This window comes from Macrotis lagotis, chromosome 7 (assembly GCF_037893015.1).
Source record: "Macrotis lagotis isolate mMagLag1 chromosome 7, bilby.v1.9.chrom.fasta, whole genome shotgun sequence".
NCBI classification, from domain to species: Eukaryota; Metazoa; Chordata; class Mammalia; order Peramelemorphia; family Peramelidae; genus Macrotis; species Macrotis lagotis.
This window is the reverse complement of record NC_133664.1, coordinates 113,968,168-113,991,678: the sequence shown is the minus strand read 5'-3', so window position 1 is coordinate 113,991,678 and position 23,511 is coordinate 113,968,168. Positions and strand designations below refer to the sequence as shown.

Below are 23,511 nucleotides of genomic sequence, written 5' to 3'. Positions count from 1 at the left end.
GTGTGCACACAGATATATTCATATCTAAGTTAAAAAGTAGAGACACAAAAACTCATTTAGTTATAAATTCTCAAATAGATGATTAGGTAGTGGCAGTTTATGAAATTTGATAAATATGAGAAATTAGTTTATAAGGAGGGAAATGTTTATAAAAATAATCACATAATTTTTGTAAAGTATAATTTTATTGTTCAAAAAGAAAATTAAGAATTGCCAAAAAAATCAGTTCCTGTACTCATTTAACTGTCAAATGAAGTAATAAAAATCACTGAAAGAAGTGCACCTCAAATATTGTTTGCATTGTAGCCAGCCTTTGAATTTTGGTATTACAGAATTGTCAGAGATGAAACTAAATAACATTTAGTTGGTGGATCTTTTGTTGTTAAAATTAAAGTTTAAGAATTCATTGTTATTCTGTACTGAACTACCTGTCAATTCTTTTCTTTTTTCTTTTTAAAGATTTTTCAAGGCAATGGGGTTAAATGGCTTGCCCAAGGCCACATGGCTAGGTAATTATTAAGTGTCTGAGGCCAGATTTGAACTCAGGTATTCCTTACTCTAAGGTCGGTGCTCTATCCACTGCACCACCTAGCTGCCAATTCTTAATTTTTAAGTTCTCCATCAAATTTCTTTGCATTACTAAATTTTCTTTTAGCTGAGTGTTCAATCCCAATTTAAATGTAGATTAAAAAAAAGCATTTACTTAAACTCATCAATAATTTAGATGATTAAACTGCATGTCTTCCTGGTTTAACAGTTTATTTGGTCTAACAAGGTGAGGTTCCAATTGCTAAATTGAAGAAATTTGTAGGTTTTAAATTACCTGTCTCTCTAATTCCAAATTTTAGGTCAGCAGTGATATTATAATATCTTGTTAACTTGAGGCATTCTTAGAGGATACAAGATTTGTTTTCCAACTTTACACCTTAATAGTTTTAGTAGTCTGAGAGGAGGTCTTAGAACTCATTACTAAATATTTTGAAATCAAGAATGGGAGAAGGAAATTTGAAAGTGACTGCTTCTGAGACAGTATCTGCATAAAACAGGGATTTAGTTATAGTGGAAATTTCAAGCACTGTTTTATGAAAAATATTTGTTTTTCCTAAGTTGTCTTAAAAATTCATAATAATAGTTCTTGTTAACTTATCTATAAATTATTATGTACCGAATCTATACAATATAGAGAAGATGTTTTTCCTTCGTGCTAAAATGTAGCTCACCGTTGAATAGCAATAATAGAAATTCATGAATTAACAATTAATAGTTTAATCGCTGAACAGCTTCTTCATCTTTCTGTCCTTTGTGTATTTTGCAATTTCTCTGAACTTGAATATAAAAAAATGATCAATTTTCTAAAAACCATAATCTTCTTGTCATATTGCTTTCTCTGTTTATTGAAATGTATAAAGACTGTTTGGCATGAGAGACCCCCCAGTATTCATTCCTGCCCCTGTGGATCGATATCGCCAGATTCTTCTTCCTGCTCTGCAGTTGTGTCAGGTCATCCTCACGTCCAGTATGGCTCAGCATCTGCAGGCAGCAGGACAGGTAAGAAGGATAGTAGAATTTTGGAATTGGAATCAGTCAGCAAGTATTTATTATGTGCTTGATAAATACCAGAAACTGTGCTGAGCCCTTGGGTTACAAATCAAAAAAATGACACAGTACTTAACAGCTCACATTCAATCAAGGACAATATGAAAGACACTATAATAGTCCAACCCTCTCATTTTATGGATGCACATACTAAGTTTAATTGACTAGCCTAGATTTTACAGATTGTTTATGACAAGGGTTAGAACCCAGGTTTGCCAACTTCTTTATTAGATTCCTGACACTATTACTGGGGTTTTTTTTTTAATCTATTATACTAGTTTTAGTACTCGTACTCTCACTTTGCTGGATGTGATATTGTGGGTAATGGACGGAATAAATAAGTGGAATGTAGTTAGATTTAAGGACTTAATTAAGGATTAATTTGAGAGGGAATAGTCTTGAAATTTTTTAACAATTTAATTTTCTTCAGTTAATGTCTACCCTTTCTTCCTTCCCTTTCATCTCCAATTGAAAAAGAAAGGGAAAAAAAACAACCTGTTGTAAATATTCTTATGATTTAGCAAAACAAATTCTGATAATGAGCATGTTCCAAAAAATATGTTTCAGGTTGTATTCTGAATCCATCACCTCCCTATCAGGAAGTGTGAGTGGTGTGTTTTATCATGAATCCTCTGGAATTATGTTGGTTATCACATTGATCACATTTCTCAAGTCTTGAAAATTATCTTTATAGTATTGATGTTAGAATATAAATTGTTCTCTTGGTTCCATTTAGTATGAAATTAAATTCAGTTTATGATTGAGTAGAATACTATTGAGTGACAGTATGGTAGTGAATAGAGAACTGGCCTCTGAGTCATGAAGATGTGAGGTACATTTTATAACTAATACATACTGTCCATATGATCCTGTGCAAATCCCTAAACATTTTAGGGTCCCAGCTAGTATAAAAAAATGGAGTTGCAAAATAATTTCTGATCTGTTTTGGTTGAGGAATTTTTTTTCAGAATTCTCTTATGCTATTGAAATAACATCCAGACCAATTCTATATTTAGAACTCTATTTCACTTACTTCCGTTGATTTGAAATAGGAAATGATCTCCAGGTAAGTGGGTTATTACTATTTAGGATAAGAAAAATAAGGATTTTTATTGTGGAGTCAAGGCTTAACATCTGTGAAATAATTAAAGAGCATTGTGTCATAAAATATTCTGGAGAGCAGGGTTTAGAGATGATAATGGGGTCCACTTTTATGGATGACTAGAATATATAAAGAGGGGATTTGAATGTGGAATACTTGAATTCCTGACTACAATCTAGCCATTATGCCATGCTACTTCTCTGGATAGGAGTTAAAAGGCAAATGCTAAAGGTAAAAACCAAAAAAATAACCCAAGCCTCCTGGCTTAAAGGTTTGCCCACTCCTCATTACACAGCAATAAATTCTTTTTTATTGTTCCTCTGATTTTCTTTATTTACTTAAGTAAATCCTAGCCTATTAATTTCTTTTAAGTATGTGATTGGAGATGAGAGTTACCTAAAGTTTACATTGTTCTTAGCTATCAACTTCAGAAATGCTATGACTTTTATGTAAAATATAGACTCTCTTGCAAATAAAATTTGAAGAAAGAAGGATATTTAGGTGCAAAGGATTTAGTTGCTTTTTCTTTCTTCACTGGAGGGATTTTACTTACCAAGAACTCTCTACATTTGATGAAATCATAGATTGGGTCTGATAAAGTTCTTGTGTTTATTATTTAGTTTATTGAAGACCATGGTTAATTGTCATTAAAAACCCTTCTATAATAATTTATTAAAAAAAACCCTCACTTGTATTCCTCTCTTGCTTCCCTTTCTCTTTTTCAATTTAGGTGTTGCAGTTTCTCATCTCTCATTCAGATACCATCCAAGCAATACTACGCTGTCAGGATGTTAGTGTGGGCTCCCTGCAAGAGCTAGCCCTCCTCACAGGAATCATTAGCAAAGCTGCATTGCCTGGTGAGCTAATTGTGTTAAATGGACTTTTAGTTCTCTCTTAAATGACTCACTACGTTTTTTAAAACATTGATATTATAGATGATTTATTTGAAATTGATGCCAATGATATTATTGTGCTTGTTTAACTGAAATGGACTGAAATCTTTGTCAGTATGATTAAATGAATCTAATTTCCTTTGATTATATGAAATAACTCCTAGGATCATCATTTAGACTTACGATTATTGTGAAAAGGTGGTTTTCAGAACAAGAAGCCACTCTGAATGTGATTATTAAATGCTTACTGTGTGAAATATATAATCAGATACTTTAGGGATAGAAGAAGCAGAAGACTTGGTCCCTGTCTTTATTTGATTTAGCCTCATTAGGAAGAGATCATATAAACATGTGAAACAATTTGGGAACAAAGATGAAGCAAAATATATGACATCTTAAGACTTAGAGTGTGAATAGGTTCATTTTCCCCCACCTCTAATTTCCATTTGCCTATCTGAGGAACAACTAATGGTTCCTGCTTTCATCTTTCATATTTTTGTTCATGCTTGGAATTCTCTCTTCCACTTGTCAGAATTCTAGCTATCCTTGACATCTCTATAAAGCTTTCCCTTACCTACTCTAGGTCACATAAGTTTCTCTCTATAGTTCTGAATTCCTATAATATTTGTATCCTATAATACAGTTTAACATTTGATTATAATCTTATATGGCAGTCTCTTCCTCATTTTCTTGTTTTGTTTTGCTTTACCTACCCTCCATGGATTCTGCAGTTTAGCTCTGCCAGCTTACTTTCAGTTCCTCCAATACCACTCTTCTCATCTTTTCTGCTCTTCCTCCTTGTCTCTGCCTCTTAGTTTCTCTGACTCCTTCTAAATATCAGTTCAGTCCTAGTTGTGGTGGGAAACCTTTCCCAGTCTTCCAGCTGTTTATATCTTCCCATCAAAGATGAGCCCCCCCCCAAACTCATTTATAAATTCTGTTTGTATATGGGATTTTTACATGTTGTTACCTCCTTGCCCCCCCCCCCAACTCCCCCCATCCCCACCCCAATAGGGCAGACTTGGATGTACCCTTCTTTGTGTCTCTATAGTGGTTAGCACAGAACTCAACACAGAGTTAGTGCTTGATAACGGATTTTTGATTGTTCTGTGGGTGTTTTAATGAGAATGTAATTTTGCTTTCATTATATCGTGGACATAATCACCTTAATAGGAGTTTTCTAATTGGTTTTCCAGATTCAGATCTCTACCCTCTCTGATCCCATCTATACAGTTGCCATAGAATTATTCCTGCAGCATATTTCTTTCTCTTGCTCATTAGATGGATGTTTGAACAAGCTCCAATGACTCCCTGGTACTTATAGTATCAATTATACATTCCTCTATAAATTTCTTTATATGACTCCAAAATCCCTCTCTGGTTCTACTATAATGCTTCCCTTCCCACACTTTGAGGTCTGGAGATTCTGGTCGACTTACTGTTCCTCCTGTGTATCTTTGCCATGCTCTTCCTATGCTGAAAGTATTCTTTCTTCCTCCCATACACCTTATAGAAACATTGATTTCCTTCAGAACTCATCTTGAATGTCAACTCCAATTACCCCATGATGTACAGAGCAAATGACATGTGCTGAGATTTCAGAACTACAGCATTACTTTGCAATGATGAAGTCTGTGTTATGTTCATGCTGCTATTAGATGATTGGTTGGTATAAAGGTCAAAGGGAACATTATTCAAGTGGAAATATTTAAAAAAATATTAACAGTATTTTAACTAGAGAATGCTGAATTTATAGATGACAAATTCTTTAATTTTTAATTTTTTGGTGTTTCAGATAGTTCCTCAAAAGTAATTTTCCTACTGAATTTTGAAGTGATTAATTTTTTGTGATATTTCTGAAAATTTTTTAAAATAGTTTTTGTGCAGTCTATTTCTTGTCTCAGTTTACTTTTACCTTAGCATTTTCATTTAATGCTATTTATTCTCATATCATAAGCACTTAAGTTCAATTTCCCTAAAATATCTATTTCACAGACCTGTCTAGGGTATATAAAGAGTGTATAAATATTAGAAGTTTCATAATATTTTTCATTCAATTGATTACAAACTGCAATTAAAGATATCTCAATGTCTATTTTGTAGGAGTACTAAGTGAACTTGATGTTGATGTAACTGAAGGATCTTTGATGGAGCTACAGGGACACATAGGGCGATTCCAGGTAATTCACTTTGTTTCTTTTAACAGTAATTGTTTCCTTGGATAAAACTTTTTGACTACAATATTGCCACTTTGCAAAGCTTTTCTGTTTAAATTCCATGGATTTTTTTGAGAAACATGCAGGAAATCAGTTCTACATCCCAAATTTGGCTTCCATATTTTACTGTGCCAGTTTTGTGATTCATTATAAAAGTGAACTTAGATGCGAACCCAGTAATGAAAGCCAGAAAGTGGTCACTTTACTTGTTTAATTGTACCATTTGCTTTCAGATTTAGATCCTTTAGAAAGAAGACTGAGGTGTTCCTATTGACTACTTCACCTTGTTTTTTGTGGCCCCATATTGTGGCCTACCTTCATTCACTTGAAGCAAAAGTAATGTTTTATTAATTCACCTTTTAAAGGCATTGTTGTTAATTCTCAATGATTCTTCTTTTCTCCAGAAATAGAACCCTTACTTAGGTTGAAGAAAAATAGTTAAATGTATCTAACATCCATCAGATTGGCAAAATTGACAAAAAGGGAAAATGAAAGTTATGAATAATGTTGTGGTGTAAAAATAGAGGAGTTTCAGATAAACTTGAAGGGGAAATGTTTGGATTTAGAACATGGTGAAGTAATTTATTTAGATATGGTCAATTTGAGAATTTGTTTTGTTTTCAATATGGATTCTCTCCCCCACCCCCCGCCAGATGTGGGGGAGATGGAAGAGAATTTAGATAATTTTAAAATAAAATAAATTGGAATAAAATAAAAAATGAAAGAAATATAGTTAAAACAGATAACATAGGTTAGATCTGACAATAGCTGTCTTATTCCACACATAATCTTATTGCTCTCTCTCAGGCTGCATTCCCTTTTAAAGATATTGGCATATCTGCACTTGTAAAATATGTTCTTTAAATTATTCTCTCTTGAGCTAACTTCTCTAAACAAGCTATCAATTACTTTTTTTATAATTTTATATTGAGCTAGGTGGCACAGTAGCTTTGGAGTCAGGATTCGGGAGAATCTAGCCTCAGACCTTGGGAAAGTTACTTGATTGCCTCACAGCCAGGGCCATCTCCTGTCTTATATCTGGCCATTGGACTTGGATGGCTCTAGAGGGGAAAGTGAGGCTGGTGACTCAGCACAGCGCCTTCTCACACTTAAATCCAACTTGTGTGTTTGTCATGGTATCATTTTCCTTCAAAAATGAAGAACAAGGGGCGGCTAGGTGGTGCAGTGGATAAAGTACTAGCCCTGGAGTCAGGAGTACCTGGGTTCAAATCCGGTCTCAGACACTTAATAATTACCTAGCTGTGTGGCCTTGGGCAAGCCACTTAACCCCATTTGCCTTGCAAAAAAAAAATGAAGGACAAAACATTACTTGACATTTGTTCCTTATACTTTGTCTTTGAGGATGTATTTATATGCATCAGAAGCATATTTTTGTATAGTACATGTGGCTGATGATCTTTCTTGTTCTCTTCAAACTATTTGAAAAGCAAATACATCTATACAATTGTGTGTGTGTGTGTGTGTGTGTATTATATTTATAATATATATATATATATTATACATAATAGTTTGACTTTTAGGCCTTTATATCTCAATTCAATCATTAAGCATTCCTTTTTTCACTCAGGTGTAGTTTTACTCAGGTGGCAGTTTATTCTCCACTTTCAGCATCTTCTATATTTGCTTAATTAAAATGTGTTTGTTATCTGGATGAAAGGAAGACATTTGCTTTTAATGGGTCATTAGGTAAGCAGTAAGAATGTTATAGAATTCATATCTGTGAGAGTCATACATTAGGGCCTTAAAATAGACATTTTAAAATTGGAAGTCCTCTTAGTGATTTTGTCAAAATAAATGGCACATATTATAATAGTAGTAACATTTATATATTTCCTCAATATACTATGCACTGTATGAAACACTTTACAAACACAATCTTGTTTTATCCTTACAATAACATTGTGAGGTGGTTACTGTTATTCATTTTATTGTTGAAGAAACTGAGGCAAGCAGAAGTTAAGTGACTTGCTGCCTATATATAAGTGATTCATTTTATGTATGTAGGCTAGGCATATTGATAACTTGTGGTTAGAACTTTCAGGTCACTTCCTCATCTCTTTTTCTTCTGAACTATTGCAGTGGTTTTCTAATTGGTTTCTCCTTTGAGTCTTTAACCTATCCTCCACAGAGCTGCCAAAATTTTTTCCTTAAAGGGATTCCAGTTCAATCACATCACTTTTCCACTCAAATGCCAGTAACTCCAGCATTGAATATAAATGTCTCTTTGGTCCTTTTTCTTCTTTGTTTTTTGTAATTTAATTCCCTCTCTGTCTGTGGTCTAGTCAAACTGGACTTCCTGCTATTTTTGGCACATGGTACTCTCTCCATCTTCTATCTCCTTGCATTTTGCACTGACTACATTCTTCACGCCTGAATTGCACTCCCTTCTTGCTCCCACCTCCTTCAATATACAGCTCAAGTATTTCCACATGAATTCTTTCCTGAACTACCTTGTATTACTCAATGATAATGTCAGCTAGAATTTTGTTACTTTTTTTTAGCGCCAATGCCTAGGATTACTAAGTCGCTTTGGTGGTTCAGACAGACTGCGGCAATTTAAGTTTCAAGATGGTGTGGAGGGAGATAGAATGAACAAGAGAGATGAGATTGAACTGGCTATGCAACAGGTAAGAGGAATAAGGACTTTGGAAGTATTCTTCAAGTTGAGAATCATATAATTTGAAATAGTTTTAAAAAAATAAGTGGTGGCAATTTGTGCTTTGAGACTAGATTTCAGTGATTTGTATTCTTGGTTTTGTTTTGTGTGATACTTATGCCTACCCTTCTTCTACTACAGATTTGTGCAAATGTCATGGAATATTGCCAGTCACTCATGTTACAGAGTTCTCCAACATTCCAGCATGCAGTGTGTCTCTTCACCCCTAGCCTTTCTGAAACCATTAACAGAGATGGACCACGACAAGGTGGGTATTATTACTCTATTTTCTAATGTTGAAAATTTGAGTTTGTTATTTAAATGATTACAATAATTGCAATAATAACATTCTATTTTTATTTTAATGAGTTAGATAAGTCTATTATATTCTAAGTACATTTCTTACTGAACACTGAAGTAATCATAAGTTCAATTGCTTTTTAATTATAAATATAATTTGTATCGATGAATTAGAGCAAAGAGAGAAAAACATGACAGTACTGGGCCTGTGGATTCTTGTATGGGATAAAGTTATCCTACTTAGGACATCCTGGCTAGATTTTCTAAAAAGTACTCTTATTAGAATAAGGGGAAGGTTGACTGATTCAGGTCAATTGTGGTGGAGATTAATAACATACATTGGGAATAGATGAAATTCATGAATTTCTTGGGCACAGGTTATGAACTGGCCCTTTAGTTCAAGTGTTTGTGGAAAGTATAATTTCAGTTGGAAGCCACAAGGAAATTTTTTCCAAAGATCTGGGACAAATATTTGACACTGGGGAGAAAGAGGTCCAGTTATTAAGTATTGTTCTTAAAATTTTCTTAGCTTTTCATAATTTATCTTCCCATTTTTTTGTATGATTAAAATAAGTGATGTATTTTACACACCAGCATTCCACATGCTGGTGTAAACCAAGAAAGACAGGAATGTTTAAGGTTTGATGCAAGTTTGTGGGTTGGACTGGGCTGTTCTCTCAGGGTGTTCTCCAGAGATCTTCCATTCATTCAGTAGTGGAAGAAAGAGTTAGTAGCAATCCGTAGAATTTTGTGTATACAATTTTACCATGACATTCAGGTCTTATCAGTATCATTGAATATTTATGATGCTAAGTCAGAATCTACTGAATGAGATAATTCCCATGTTTGACAGGAAGATGCTACACTTTTGAAATTCATCATTTTCCTGAAGTAGCAAATGATTTAATTATGGTTCAGAATGGAAATATTTCCCTACCTTACTGTTAGTAATTTTTGCTTAATTTCTTTTTTTTATTTTTATGTAGGTCTAAGTAGAGAAAATTGTCAATTGATGTTGAATCTTTTCTTGTAGACAAAACCCCAAAGAATATAAACATAGTTCTCAATTCTAGCCTTCCTCTTTCAAAGCAGCTCAGTTTCAAAATCCTTCAGTGGAGGTTTTTCTTTACCCTTTCAGGAGAAATCTTTCAAAGTCTCCTTAGGATTTATCACAGGGAGAGAATTTCATATTCCAATTACCAATCTCACTATTCCCTTTCCTTTTAGTAATCCAATAAATTTAATTCTGTCTCTTTTCACCAGGTAAGAACTAGCTTTCTAATGATTATAATAGAAGAGGATGAATGGGCATCCCATGAGTGAATGGAAGCAGTAGTCAGTCCCCTGTGATTTTCTTTTTCCAAGGGGAAAAGTGGTTGTTTCTAAACTCTCTTTAAAGAGAGCTCAAAATAAGAATTTTTTTTTCTTTGTTACTTCAGAAGTTTTACAACCTAAATTTAATGGACTACTCTAACACAAACTACTTTAAAGAAATTGCTTTTTTCCTCCTATACTTAACTCCCCAAATCACATTTAAATATATGGTAACAGAGTTTTAAAAAAAATTTATAAAAAGTGATTTTTCTGTTGACTTCTCTCCTGTAGTCTATGTTCATTTTAATAGAAGAACAAAATTTGGATTTCAAACAATTAGCCTTTAGATACATGTTAGTATAGATTTGGTTTGAAGATTCATTTCATTCTTCTTATCCTTTTTGTTAGGAGAAATTTGTTTCTCTTCTTTGAAACCAGATCTCCCTAAACCTCAGTCTCCTCATTTGTAAGACTTAAGACAGTAATTCCTATAGTACCTTTCTTTCAAGGATTATTGTTAGGGTCAAATGAAGTATTGTATTGTTTTGAAAAATATAATAGCTAAACTTTATTGTTATGTAATGGTTTCCAGTTCTCTCACCCTAATTTGTTTTTAGTGATATAAGGAAGTATATTTGTCAGTGGGAATATACTCACAATGAAGTCTTTAATATGGCACCCCTCCTTCAGATTTGATCGGTTTCCCAGGTATTAAAATTGTTCATTATAGATGTTAATTAATGTACTGATATAACAGGTTAAATATTCTCCCACTTTATCATTTCTATTTAGACACTCAAGCTCCAGTGGTTCCATATTGGCGTCTGCCTGGCTTGGGCATTATTGTCTACTTGTTGAAACAAAGTGCTAATGATTTCTTCACTTATTATGACAGTCATCGACAGAATGTCAACAAATTGCAGAATGTAGAACAACTTCCCCCAGATGAGATAAAAGAGGTATGTATTCAATAATAAACTTCCTAGCCTTATTGGGGAAAAAAGAAATTAAAAAAAATATTTTCTTGCTGAAGAAGAGATTGTTCTTAAAAATAGCTGGCCAATGGGGCAGCTAGGTGGCGTAGTGGATAAAGCACTGGCCCTGGAGTCAGGAGTACCTGGGTTCAAAACCGGTCTCAGACACTTAATAATTACCTAGCTGTGTGGTCTTGGGCAAGCCACTTGACCCCATTTGCCTTGCAAAAACCTAAAAAAAAAAAAAAAAAAGCTGGCCAAAGATGGTAGATGAAAAGTGATTGTAAAGTGAAGAGACTGGTTCTTGTGTGCAGCTTATGGAATCAGGCTCTAATATTATGCTTGTACATTGTAAATGGAGTAATTTTTTTTATTAAAATGTGATATGGGGAACCCCTTATGGAATATACCTATCAATCTGGGAGAAAATTTGCTTTTGACTAAATATTTTTAGTAGCTTATAGTCTAAAATCTATGTTAATGAAATTAGGATTTTTTAGGTAAATACATTTCCTTTAAAGATAATTATTTTTAAACTTTCAATGTACCTTTGTCATTTTTGTTGAAGTCCTTTCAGTCTAAATAGGATATTCTATGAAAATGTGCATTTTGCTCATGGGTTTTCTTTTTTCTTTCTGCTAAAGGCATTAGTCATTAAACATAACCTTTTAATCTTTGTTATAGAAAACAGTATTCATTTTTGAAAATAGGTACTGCATGCCTATTTGTAGGTGGGGAATATGCTAAATGTAATGTTTTGTGCATGTGGGGGGAGAGAGAGAGAACACGGACAATTAAAAACCTTAGAAATTAGTAGTAGTAGTAATAATTGTTGTAATAGTTGTAGTAGTGTAGTAGCAGTGTGGTGGTAGTGATATTTTCTTTGAAGTTGGTCTTTAGGAGAGGCAGAGCTTATTATGGCCAATAAAGGATTATTTATGGTACAAGGATAGACACCAAAGGTAGTGGAGAATATTCATCATTGTAGAAAATTTCTTATGACCAGCTCACTGAAACACAGTTATGCTTCCATCTCTCTACTCTACCTCAGCAACTCTGGGTTGATAATAGCTTAGATCTCTATCAGTTGAAACTATCATTTTTGAGTTGTTAATGGTGAGATCTCTATGATCATTGTACTTTCCCTGTAGTCACACTCTTTCTGAACTTTAGATCAGTGCAATAAACACTTAAGTGTCTACTTTGTACAGTCTTCTGAAAGATGCTAATATGTTCTACACTAATGAAACTGGCTTATAATTGAAGAATTAACCTTATTATAGGGCCATTACCTAAATTTATTCAAATATTAATTACTACTTAGTGTATATCCTATAAAAATGTCAATTGAAATTAATTATTAAAGTCCTGAACTTTAAAAATTACTTAAAACTAAAAATTGTTTCAGAAACAATATTTTATCTACAATTTTGAAGGTTTTATAATATTATCTTGTTTTGATTCCTTTAGTTGAGCTTCTTGGTCCTCTTTATTGGTGATATTAGTCTGAATTAATCTACTAATCACACAAAAATCAGCAGTTTATCAAATAATTTTGATATACTAAAAGTTTCCAAATGAGGGGACTTGCTTTTATGCTTCAATGGATCTGTGTTCTCATCAGTGTAAATATTCTTTCACTGTCCCTATAGGATAGATACTTACATCAGGTTAAATGAACAATTAAGCTGTGAAAAGGGTGTTCAGGACCTTTTCAAAATACTAATTTGTTAATTGTTATTGGAAAGCAAGGATTTCCAGACATAGTTCCTGAACCACTAGATATTGAGGCCAGGCCCCCTTGGCCTTGGTAACTAAGGTTTAGCTCTTTTAGTCCTTAGCTTTTATGTACTGCTTACTTATGGGTAAAGAGATGGGTGACACCACAAACTGCATATTAATTACCAGCAACTATCTGGGAAGAAATCATTAAATTCAAGTGGTGGAAAAGGTGAAAACAAACCAATAGCCAAACTCATTTAGAGTTATTTTAGATATGACATTAAAATATCAGAATTGTGATTTAAAAAAAGAGACAAATTGTCAGCACTAAAGGACTGCTTTCCCTGCAGCTGGTGATACTAGGGACAATATTGCTTAAGTCTTTGGGGTTGTCTTTTGCTTGTAACATTTTACTGCCTTGCACATATGATTATGTTATGAAAATTTGATGTATTTTTATTTCATACTTCATGATGCATCCCTTTCTCTGCAGTTGTGCCAGTCTGTGATGCCAGCTGGAGTCGATAAAATCTCCACTTCCCAGAAGTACATCTTGGCGAGACGGCGTTTGGTGAAGTTGATCAATAATCGAGCAAAATTACTTTCCCTTTGTTCTTGTATCCTTACTCAAATGATAGCAAAACTTGGAAAGTGTATACCTGTTGATCTGTTGAAAACTGTAGCATGTTTATTTGCTCTTATTGGACATCACAACAACTTATTGAATTGAAGGTGATTGGGTTTGTTTTTCTCCTGTTTCATTCTCTATGTGAGGAACATCAGGGTGTGGTGGATAGTACCTTGCACACTGGAATAGCAGAGTTCACATCTTGCCCCTGACCCTTAGAAGCTAAATGACCTTGGATATGCCACTTACCCTCCCTGGATCTCAGACTTGTCAGACTTTTTTTTTTATGCCATGATACTTTTGTTGATAGATTTCTAATATTTTCACTCCCAAACCAGCTACTTGTTTCCATGTCCATTCAAAGCTGTATTCAGTTATGTCCCCCAGCTTCTTGTAGAATCATTGGGAAGGCTGCAGAGGCTACCCCCTGCTCCAATCATGAATCTTCTTTTTTCTTTTTTTAATGTATTTATTTATTCTTATTTTGTACAAATGTTTTTTTATACATTAATAAAATATTCTTGTTTAAGAGTAAACATAATACCCCCTCCTTTCCCCAAAAATATAGACCCACATGAACGATAAAGGAGAGAAAAAAATTTAAAAATTAAAAAATAATAGTAATAATTTTAGGTATGGCCAGGTGGCGCAGTAGATAGAGCACCAGCCCTGGAGCCAGGAACACCCGAGCCCAAATCCGGCCCCAGACACTCAACAATCACCCAGCTGTGTGACATGCAAGCCACCCCAACCCCATTGCCCTGCAAAAAAAAAAAAAAGACCCAAAATAAAATAAAATAAAATGGTAATAATAATAGTAGGGGTGTCTGGGTGGTGGACAGAGCACTGGCCCTTGAGCCAGGAGCACCCAGGTCCAAATCCGGCCTCAGACACCCAACAATCACCTAGCTGTGGGGCCCCAGGCAGGCCACCCATCCCCATTTGCCCTGCAACCCCCCCCCCAAATGATAATAATAATAATAATAATAATAATAATAATAATAATAAAAATGTCCCAGTCTGTGGTCCAACACCACCAGCTCTGTCACGGGTGGATCACATTCTTTATGATAAGTCCATCACAAAAGTTAATTCCATATTTTTCCACCATTGCTATTACTGATTGCAACTCCTTCCATTTGTACTTCACTACCATGTACTATATTTTCTCTCTCCTTTCACTCTGTCTCTACTGTAGGGTAGTTGAGTGGCGCAGCAAACAGATCCCTGGCCCTGGGGCCAAGAGGCCCCGTGCCCACATACCACCCCCTTACCCAGTATCCACCCAGCCCAGTGGTCCTGGACAGGCCATCCAATCCCAGCCCCTTGCAAGAAGTAAAAAAAGAAAATGTGTTATATTTGACCACTCTCCCCCCATGGTCCATCATCTCCTCCATCACTCACATCCCACCCTTCCCCTTGTCCCCCCCCTTCTTACTCCAGATGTCTATACCCCATTGAGTATATATGCTGTTTCCTTTCCTAGCTGCCTCTGATGAGAGTGAAAATTCCCTCATTCCTCCCTTGCCTTACACCCTTCCATATCATTGCAATAGCTCATTGTAATAAAGAAAAATCTTATTATATGAAATATCTTAGCCTATTCCTCCTCTCCTTTTTCTTTCTGCCATTACATTTCCCTTTTATCTATTGACTCCATTTTTATACCACATTATATCTTCAAACTCAGCTCTCTCCTGTGCTTCATTTATAAAGTCTCCTTTTACCTGCTCTATTAAATGAGAAGGTTCATATGAGTATTATCAGTGTCATTTTTCTATACAGGAATACATGCAGTTCATCATCATTAAGTCCCTCATATTTTTCCCTTCTCCTCCACTTCTATGCTTCACTTGAGTCCTGTATTTGAAGATCAAATCTTCTGTTCAGCTCTGGCCATTCCAGTAGGAACATTTGAAATTCCCCTGTTTCAATGAAAGTCCATCTTTTTCCCTGGAAGAGGATGTTCAATTTTGCTGGGTAGTTGATTCTCGGTTGCATTCTAAGCTCTTTTTGCCTTCCAGTATATTATATTCCTGACTGCAGCTCCACGATATTTGAATTGTGACCTTCTGGCTGCTTGTAATATTTTCTCTTTGACTTGGGAGTTCTGGAGCTTGGCTGTAATATTCCTGGGGGTTGTTTTTTTTTGGATCTCTTTCTGGGGGAGATTGGTGGATTCTCTCAATTTCTGTTTTGCCCTCTGCTTCTAGGATATCAGGGTAATTTCCTGTAGTAATTCTTTGAAAATTATATCAAGGCTCTTTCCCTGGTCATGACCTTCAGGTATTCCAATAATTTTTAAATTATCTTTCCTAAATCTGTTTTCCATATCAGTTGTTTTTTCAATGAGATGTTTCACATTTTCTTCTAATTTTTCATTCTTTTGGTTTTGAAGTATTGTATCCTGATTTCTCATAAAATCAGCAACCTCCCTCAGTTCTATTCTTTGTCTGAAGGATTTGTTTTCCTCAGAGAGCTTTCTTATCTCATTTTCTATCAGGCTAATTCTGCTTTTTAAAGCATTCTTCTCCTCAATAACTTTTTGAGCTGTTTTATCCATTTGACTTATGCTGGTTTTTAGCATGTTATTTTCTTCAGCATTTTTTTGGATTTTCTTGACTAAGCTGCTCACTTCATTTTCATGTTTTTCCTGCATCTGTCTCATTTCTTTTCCCAGTTTTTCTTCTATCTCCCTCATTTGATTTTCAAAGTCTTTTTTGAGCTCTGTCATAGCCTGAGCCCAATTTCTGTTTTTCTTGGAGTCTTTAGATGCAGGAGCTTGTGCTTCCTCATCTTCAGATTGAGTGTTTTGATCCTTCTTGGGATCACAGGCAAAGTATTTCTCAGTGGTGTGCCTCTTTTTTTTTTTTTTTTGCTTAATCATTTCTCCAGCCTAAGCCTGGTTTTGGGGTGCTTCCTGAGCTTTTGAGTATTAGTGGGACACACCCCCCCACAAGAGTCTCAGTGTATGAGGTTCTGTCCTCCCTCCTGGTCTGTGAATGACCATATGCGCCCCTCTCTGCCATGGGGCTGAGGTGGGGGGGGCCCTGCTGTTCTAGGGGGGGGCCTAGACTGTGATCAGGATCTGAATATGTTCAGAGCCCCTGAGTTCTGTTTGAGGGGCAGAGGACAGAGCTCAGCAGTCTCTCTTCATTCCCCTACCTAGGTTCAGCATTCATGCCCTGGGGGCTCCTGCTTACTGACTCCCTTGCTTTTTGTTCCTGGCTTTGGGCTGCTGGGCCCAAGCTGCTTGCTGTGTGCCCTGAGGGCTGGACTTCACGTGCTCGCTCTGGCAGAGGTCTCCTGCTGATCCCCCAAGTTGTGCCTGGTGCTCCGGGGGGTGTAGATCTCGAAACTCCCCCCTGCTATGAGCTGGGGCTCCCAGCGCCCTGGGGCTGCCTCCAGGAGGCTGAAGTTCTTTTGCTCTGGCGGGTCACTCTTATGCTCTGACCCTGTGGAGCCGAGCCTTTCCACTCTTTTCCATGTTACCTTAGGTTGGAGAACTGCCTCACTGGGTCCCTCTGTGTATTTTGTCTCTTGAAAATGTAGTTAGTCCTTAGCTTACACATTTTAAGAGGGAGCACCTAAGAGATGGTCCTCTCTTGTCGCCATCTTGGCTCCACCCCCCCTTCTCAGACTTTTAACATTGTAAATTATAATTGGGTTGTTGCCTGCCCTGATGGAGGATGTCTACCAACTACAAGTCCTTGAAGTGTGATATTTGTGCACATTTAAATTCCAAACCAAAGTATTTCTTATACCCTTCCAACTGAAAAGTATTATGAGTTTCCCACTGAAATGTGTTCAGTAATCCCAGTGTGAGTGCCAAGAAGGCATCTGGACCCTACCTTTCTTTGAATAAAGTTTTACCATTGGGGATAATGGTGAAGGAAAGTTTAAAAGACTTTTCTCCCACTGTTATGCTTTGTCAGCTGAGCCCTGCTCACCTGAGTAGTCCAGAACCAGCCCACTTGAGATCTTTACTGTACATGTCTATCAGCCAGGGGCTCTTATCAGTATAACTCCAAGTTATTTGTTGATGAGGACTGCAAGTAAATCAACCTTTTCCTTTTCTCTCCTAGATTTCTAAGATTTTTATATTTTGATATTTTTCTTTGCAGCTAGAATCATTCTTTTTTGTTTTACTCTGTCAGGATAAGGTTGAGAATGCTGACCCCTTCCATGCCTCTTTCCAACAACTTTTGCCTTGTTCAGGTGTAGAAGGGGAGTTGATGAAGAATTGATGAAGAATTCTCCCTGGAAAGGATATTTTTTCTGCAAAGAACATTATAAGGAGTCTTTCCTTGGTCTGTTTTATTTTTAAATTCATTGAAATGAAAAGGACTTACTTAAAATTGCCAAGTCAAGATGTTACTCTTTATATAATCCTACCCTTTGGCTTTTTAGGAACTATCTTTTAATGATGCATTACAGTTAAGAAGATTAACAACTTCCTTTTCATCTATCTTCTATTTCTTTCTTCTTCACAAAACAATATTAAGGACCTGAAAAGGTGGCAGTGACAAATAGGATTAGTTGGTCATGTGTAATTGTCACTATGTCATATATAATTGGAATTGTGACAAATGCCTCTAGAGATTCTCTGAAAAACTATCTGCACTGCTTCTTCTCTCAACAGGTTACAGAACTTTTGTCTTGCAGGAATAGCTGTGGGGGAAATGCAGCAGTTGACTTATTTGTTAAGGTTGTGTAATCTGGAAAAATGTGGTCTGTGTACAGTTAGGTATTCTTATTAGAGTAAGGGGAAGGTTGATTGATTCAGGTCAGTTGTGGTGGGGATTGGGAGCATACATGGGAATAGATGAAATTCATAGATTTCCTGGGCACAGGTTATGAGCTGGCCCTTGGTTCAAGTGTCTCTGGAAAGTATAATTTCATTTAGAAGCCACAAGGAAATTGGAGACAAGTTTTTCCAAAGATCTGGGGCAAATAATTGACACTGGGGGTCATTTGATACGGGTTCAATTCATAAAAGCCATTTATGTGTTAAACTAGATGCAGTTACTAAGTAGTGTTCTTAAAATTTTCTTAGCTTTTCTTAATTTATCCTCTCAAATTTTTTGTATGATTAAAATAAATGATGTACATCAGACATCAGCATTCTACATGTTGGTAACCCAGCATGTACAGTTAGATTTACAGTTAATTTTTTTAAGTTGACTTGAATAGCTGAATCTAATGAGTATTAACTTTGTATCTTGGCCCCACTTTTCTTGATTTTTATCGGTCATTTGAATGAAGTCCTCGAAAAGATGGTGATCATGATTTATATCAGATTTGGATAAAGGTGTGGCATGTATTGTAATCAAGTTTGCAGATGATGCAGAAGTGGAAAAGTTTAAATACTGTGTAGAGTGACTGAATTTAAAAATATTTTTATAGATTGTTAGTGGTTTGAAGGAAGAGACTTGAGCAATTTTCTGAAAATAAAATGAAATCTAATAGAGATAGCTAAAATCCTACCTTTATGTTGAAAGCAAAAGAATCCCTTTCCTTGAACTTTAATTAAACTTTTTTTCCTTTAAGAAAAATTCTGGGAACAGAAGGAGAGTAAAATAGGGTTTTGGAGAAACTGAAGGAGACAATCCTCTTTGATTTTTCATTTTGGAGGTGGACAGTGGGGAATGGAGTTTATTAATCCTCTGCTATGTGCCCAGGCTAAGCTCTAGACAGCTTTTATCTTATTTATCTTATTTTATCCTCAACAATCCTGGGATATAAGTGCTTTTATTGTCCCCATTTTACAATTGAGGGAACTGTTTTGCCTAGAATTACAGCTACTAAGTGTCTCACCCTGGATTGGAACTCAGGTATTCCTGACTCAAGACTGGGTGCTCTGCTGCATCACCTTAACTGCGTTTTACAATTTGAATTTTTAGAAGTGTCACCTGTACTTGACGTTTATAATTTACATTATTTCTTTCCCCAATCTTCTCAACATGAGAAATTTTCTTTTCACTGCTTCTTAAATGTAATATATTGAAACTAACAATGTTGACTAATTGGTTAAAAATTGTTTGGGTTCCTGGCAGAGCAAGAGGATGTTCTGAATATCTGAAGGACATAGAACCCTGACCTTGTTTATAATTCCCCTGAGACAACTTTGTAGCCTTGCCTAACTCCTTGGATCTTATACTTGTCTGTTCTTGGAAAATCCTATGGTAATGCCCTGTCCTCCTAATCCCCAAATCTCCAAGCCAGTTTCCTCCCACTAATCCTTCAGCTCTACAAACCTCTGATCAGTAACAAAAATAGCTAAATGAAGTGATAAATTAGGTGGCTCAGTGGAAAGAGCACAACAGGTTCTGGAGTCAGGAGGACCTGAGTTTAAATCTGGCCCCAGACACTTTTGCCTAGCTGTATGACCTTGAGCCAAGTCACTTAACTCCATTGCCTTAAATAAATTAAAAAAAAATAGCTTAGAGTCTTTCACATTTTTAACATATGTATCATCTTAAAAACTCTTTAAGTCTTTTCTGTTCTTCAATTAAAACTATTCCAATAGCTGCTCCATCTTGCATGTTCGTGTGTGTATATGTATTTATGTGCATTTAATATTTAAATATTGTGTAGTCCCAAAAGGACTACATCATATACATAGTGGCAGTAATATTTTTAAAAATGCTTATTTGTACTCTAGCATGTACTAGACTCAAAATCCATTTTAAAAATTAACTCTAACAAAAACTGTTTTCCTTGACCTGAGGTTGTACTTGTAGATATCATAGAGACCTGCTTATTTATTTTTTGGCGCCACTTAGAATACTATCTGTTACGATGTACTCCCACTGATTCCCAAGATTCTCTACTGGCTTCTAGAGCTGCATTTAAAAGTAGGAGGTTACAAGGTAAGACTTCCTTTATATTCAAATTGTTGCATTATGATAGTAAAACTTAAAGGCCTTCAGAGGATGAGATTTACATTTTGACAAGATAATTTTTTGTAGAATTACCACATCACAAACTTGTTGTTGCTATTAAGAACCTAGTTATTACTACCTAGTTTTCTGAAGGTCCGAATTTTAATTTAAAAAAAAAATTTCCATGGGTGGCTAGGTGGCACAGTGGATAGAGAACTGGCCCTGGAGTCAGGAGTACCTGAGTTCAAATTCGGTACCTCAGACTCTTAATAATTACCTGTGTGGCCTTGGGCAAGCCACTTAACCCCATCTCCTTGCAAAAAAAAAAAAACAACAACAACTAAAAAACCCCCAAAACTTATGTAGCCTATAGGCAAATAAGTAGCCAAAGGCTTATATTCCATGCTTCACTTGACCTGGAGTTGACCAGCTTGTGGAGAATGTGAATGGAAGCACTTTTTGCAAAGTCTGCAAGCATTCTTCCTACTCCCCAGCACTCCTTCTGCCCTCCTCCCCACCAAGTTCCTTGAGGCAATATATGCCCAGTTTATTTATTTAATTTTGTTTTTCCACTTACCATAATGTCTTTTGTTTTTGATTTTGTGAGGTAATGGGGTTAAGTGTCTTGGCCAAGGTCACCCAGTTGGGCCTATGCTGTATCCAGTGCGCCACCTAGCTACCCCCTTAACCAATAATTTTTCTTTGCAAGGTTTTAAGTTTTTTCTTCCTCTCATTTCCCTTCCCCAACAAAAAGAAATCTAATATAAGCTCTACATTTATAACCATGCTAAACAATTGATCCATATTGATCATGTTGTTAGAGAAGAATTCAGTCCAAATGAAAGAAAGCATTAGAGAGAAAAATAATGACATAACACATAAGACAACTTTTAAAAATTGAAGATAATAAGTTTTGGTCGTCATTTAACTCCACAGTTCCTTCAGGATATGGATGAGATTTTCTATCATAAATCTTTTATGGTTGATTTTTCTGTTATAAATCTTTTAAAATTTCATTGATTATTATAGTGTTGAAATGAACAAATCCATCATGGTTGATCATCACCCCATGGTGTTTTAGTGTGAATAATGTTCTGCTTCTGCTCATTTCACTCCACATCAGTTCATGCAAGTCTTTCTAGCATATACCCAGTTAATTAAGTTTTTGACCTTCCTCTCTACTCCAGGATTCATGAACTCTCTTTGTAGCTTTCCATTGTGGACTGATTTAACTCTGTAATCCCTTTGGATATCAATTTATCTAGGGGCTAGGGATCTGACTGGCTCTTAAAGTGCTTTCTGGATGCTGCTCTCTATAATAATTGAAAATATTTTTATCCTGTGCATTTTGGCTTCCATGGAGGTTTAGGTATGAAACTGCAAAGTAAGGCTTATCTCTTGGTCAGCAAGTCATAATATCCAGATGAATTGATATCCAGATACATTCTAATTATAAAAAAAAGTAAAAACCTTTATTTTATTTCTAGATGCTTTTACTTCAGAAACAAACTTGGATTTCAGAAGTGGACTGACTAGAGTAAGTCAGCATGATATAGAGCAGGTAAGGTAGACCCTGGAAATTTTTTCTTTAAATAAAAAATTTAAATAACCCTAGAATATAATTTAAAATCAGACACTCAAATTTGGAAGATACTAGATCAATCATTTTAAATGAGCCGTTAATTTTTTTCTCCTGATTAACCCTGTAGCATACTCAGATTCTTAATTAGTTTTTAATGACTTTCTGAGAAGCTGATCCTTAATGACCAAATAGTGGGAAACACTTGGCTAAGGTTGTTTTTTAAGAGCAGCGCTATTATCGTGTATTCTTTGCTCCATTTTCTTCTAAATATACAAGACACAATCTTGTATCGTGAATAGAAGGCTAATAGTGGAATCTGGAAGAAGGGGTTTAAAGTCCCACCTTAGGCAAATAGTGATTGTGTCCTAGGGCAAGTCACACAGGCCTAGATACATGACACATATCACATGTGTCTATGTATTTGTGTGTATCTGTAGACACATGTACTTACATTTGTTGAATGAGATAGTGTTGTTGAAATATGGGTCCAATTCAAGATTGCCCAGCTTTGCTCTCATGCCTGAGTTACCATGTTGTCAGCCTAGATCTAATGACAGTTATGTAACATCTGTTTTATAGAGGTAACTTATTTGCATTTTGATCACCAGACTAGATTTGTGATGTCACATCAGTTTAAAGTTTGACTATATGTAGGATTATTGATTTTTGCAAATTTGATATGTAGGATCATAGATGAGTTTATTAAATGTCAGTTGTGTATAAGGTACAATAACCAAGCACTATGCTAAGTACTTTTAAAAATATGTCATTTGAGCCTCACAACAATCCTGTGAGGTAGAGAAGAACAGAAGATTAAAAGACTTGCCCCAGGGGGCAGCTAAGGTGGCCCAATGAATAGAGCAGCCACCTTGGAGTCAGGAGGACCTGACTGAAATCCAGCCTCATACACTTGATAATTACCTAGCTGTGTGACCTTGGGCAAGTCACTTAATCCGATAGCCTTCAATAAATAAAGTTTAAAAAGACTTGTCCAGGGAATTCAGGTCTTAATAAGGAATAAATAAGCATTACAATCAGTATTTCAAGCAGATTTTTAGTTCTAAGACACATACACATATGTTCCATAATGTTATGCCTTATGTATATACTTAGATACATATGTGGAATTGGTCTTTTGTACATATGTACTAAAATGGCAAAGATTAGATAAAATTGGTGACAATGATTTGTTGGAGGTACCTAGCATTGTAGATAATGGGTTTGGCTTACCTGAGACTTGAGATGTAGGTTCAATTCTATCTCTGGCATGTATTTGCTCTGTGATCATGGACAAGTTCTATAACCTTTCATTGTCCCAGGCAACTTTCTGAGAACGTAAGGGAGAGATGAGTAAACTGATCTGCATTAATCAGGGGAATGATTCTTCATACCAGGAGTTTCTCAAACTGATAAAATCACAGATCTGTATGGTAATACACATTATATACGGGATAGGCCTGTTAAAAAGAGCTATTCAGGTACAAAATGTGAAATATGATTGTGAAATGTAAAATAAACTTGACATACTAAAGGAACAAATTGGTCTAGAAATTTCTGAACTGTATTAAATTGTGAAATGACCTTGACATTGGCATTTTGATAAATGTTCTTTTTATTTCCTCT

At 35.6% G+C, this 23,511-nt stretch overlaps 1 protein-coding gene and 1 long non-coding RNA gene across 6 annotated transcripts in view; one reads left to right on the top strand and one right to left on the bottom strand.

The window, feature by feature from the left end:
- LOC141492903 (uncharacterized) overlaps positions 1–23,511 on the bottom strand; it is a 65,097-nt gene that overhangs the window by 32,208 nt on the left and 9,378 nt on the right. For all 4 annotated transcript variants that reach the window (XR_012470072.1, XR_012470071.1, XR_012470074.1 and 1 more), the window contains 2 exons: positions 23,119–23,215; positions 1,221–1,530 (listed from right to left, as the gene is read on the bottom strand). This is a non-coding gene — a long non-coding RNA (uncharacterized LOC141492903). The remainder of the gene's footprint in view (positions 1–1,220; positions 1,531–23,118; positions 23,216–23,511) is intronic.
- The window catches only part of NUP205 (nucleoporin 205), a 95,276-nt gene that overhangs the window by 69,422 nt on the left and 2,343 nt on the right, over positions 1–23,511 (top strand). For both annotated transcript variants that reach the window (XM_074193612.1, XM_074193611.1), the window contains exons 34-42: positions 1,410–1,548; positions 3,429–3,555; positions 5,695–5,771; positions 8,330–8,455; positions 8,626–8,752; positions 10,891–11,057; positions 13,288–13,411; positions 20,166–20,294; positions 21,794–21,867. In XM_074193612.1, coding sequence (XP_074049713.1) covers positions 1,410–1,548; positions 3,429–3,555; positions 5,695–5,771; positions 8,330–8,455; positions 8,626–8,752; positions 10,891–11,057; positions 13,288–13,411; positions 20,166–20,294; positions 21,794–21,867 — 1,090 coding nt within the window. The remainder of the gene's footprint in view (positions 1–1,409; positions 1,549–3,428; positions 3,556–5,694; positions 5,772–8,329; positions 8,456–8,625; positions 8,753–10,890; positions 11,058–13,287; positions 13,412–20,165; positions 20,295–21,793; positions 21,868–23,511) is intronic.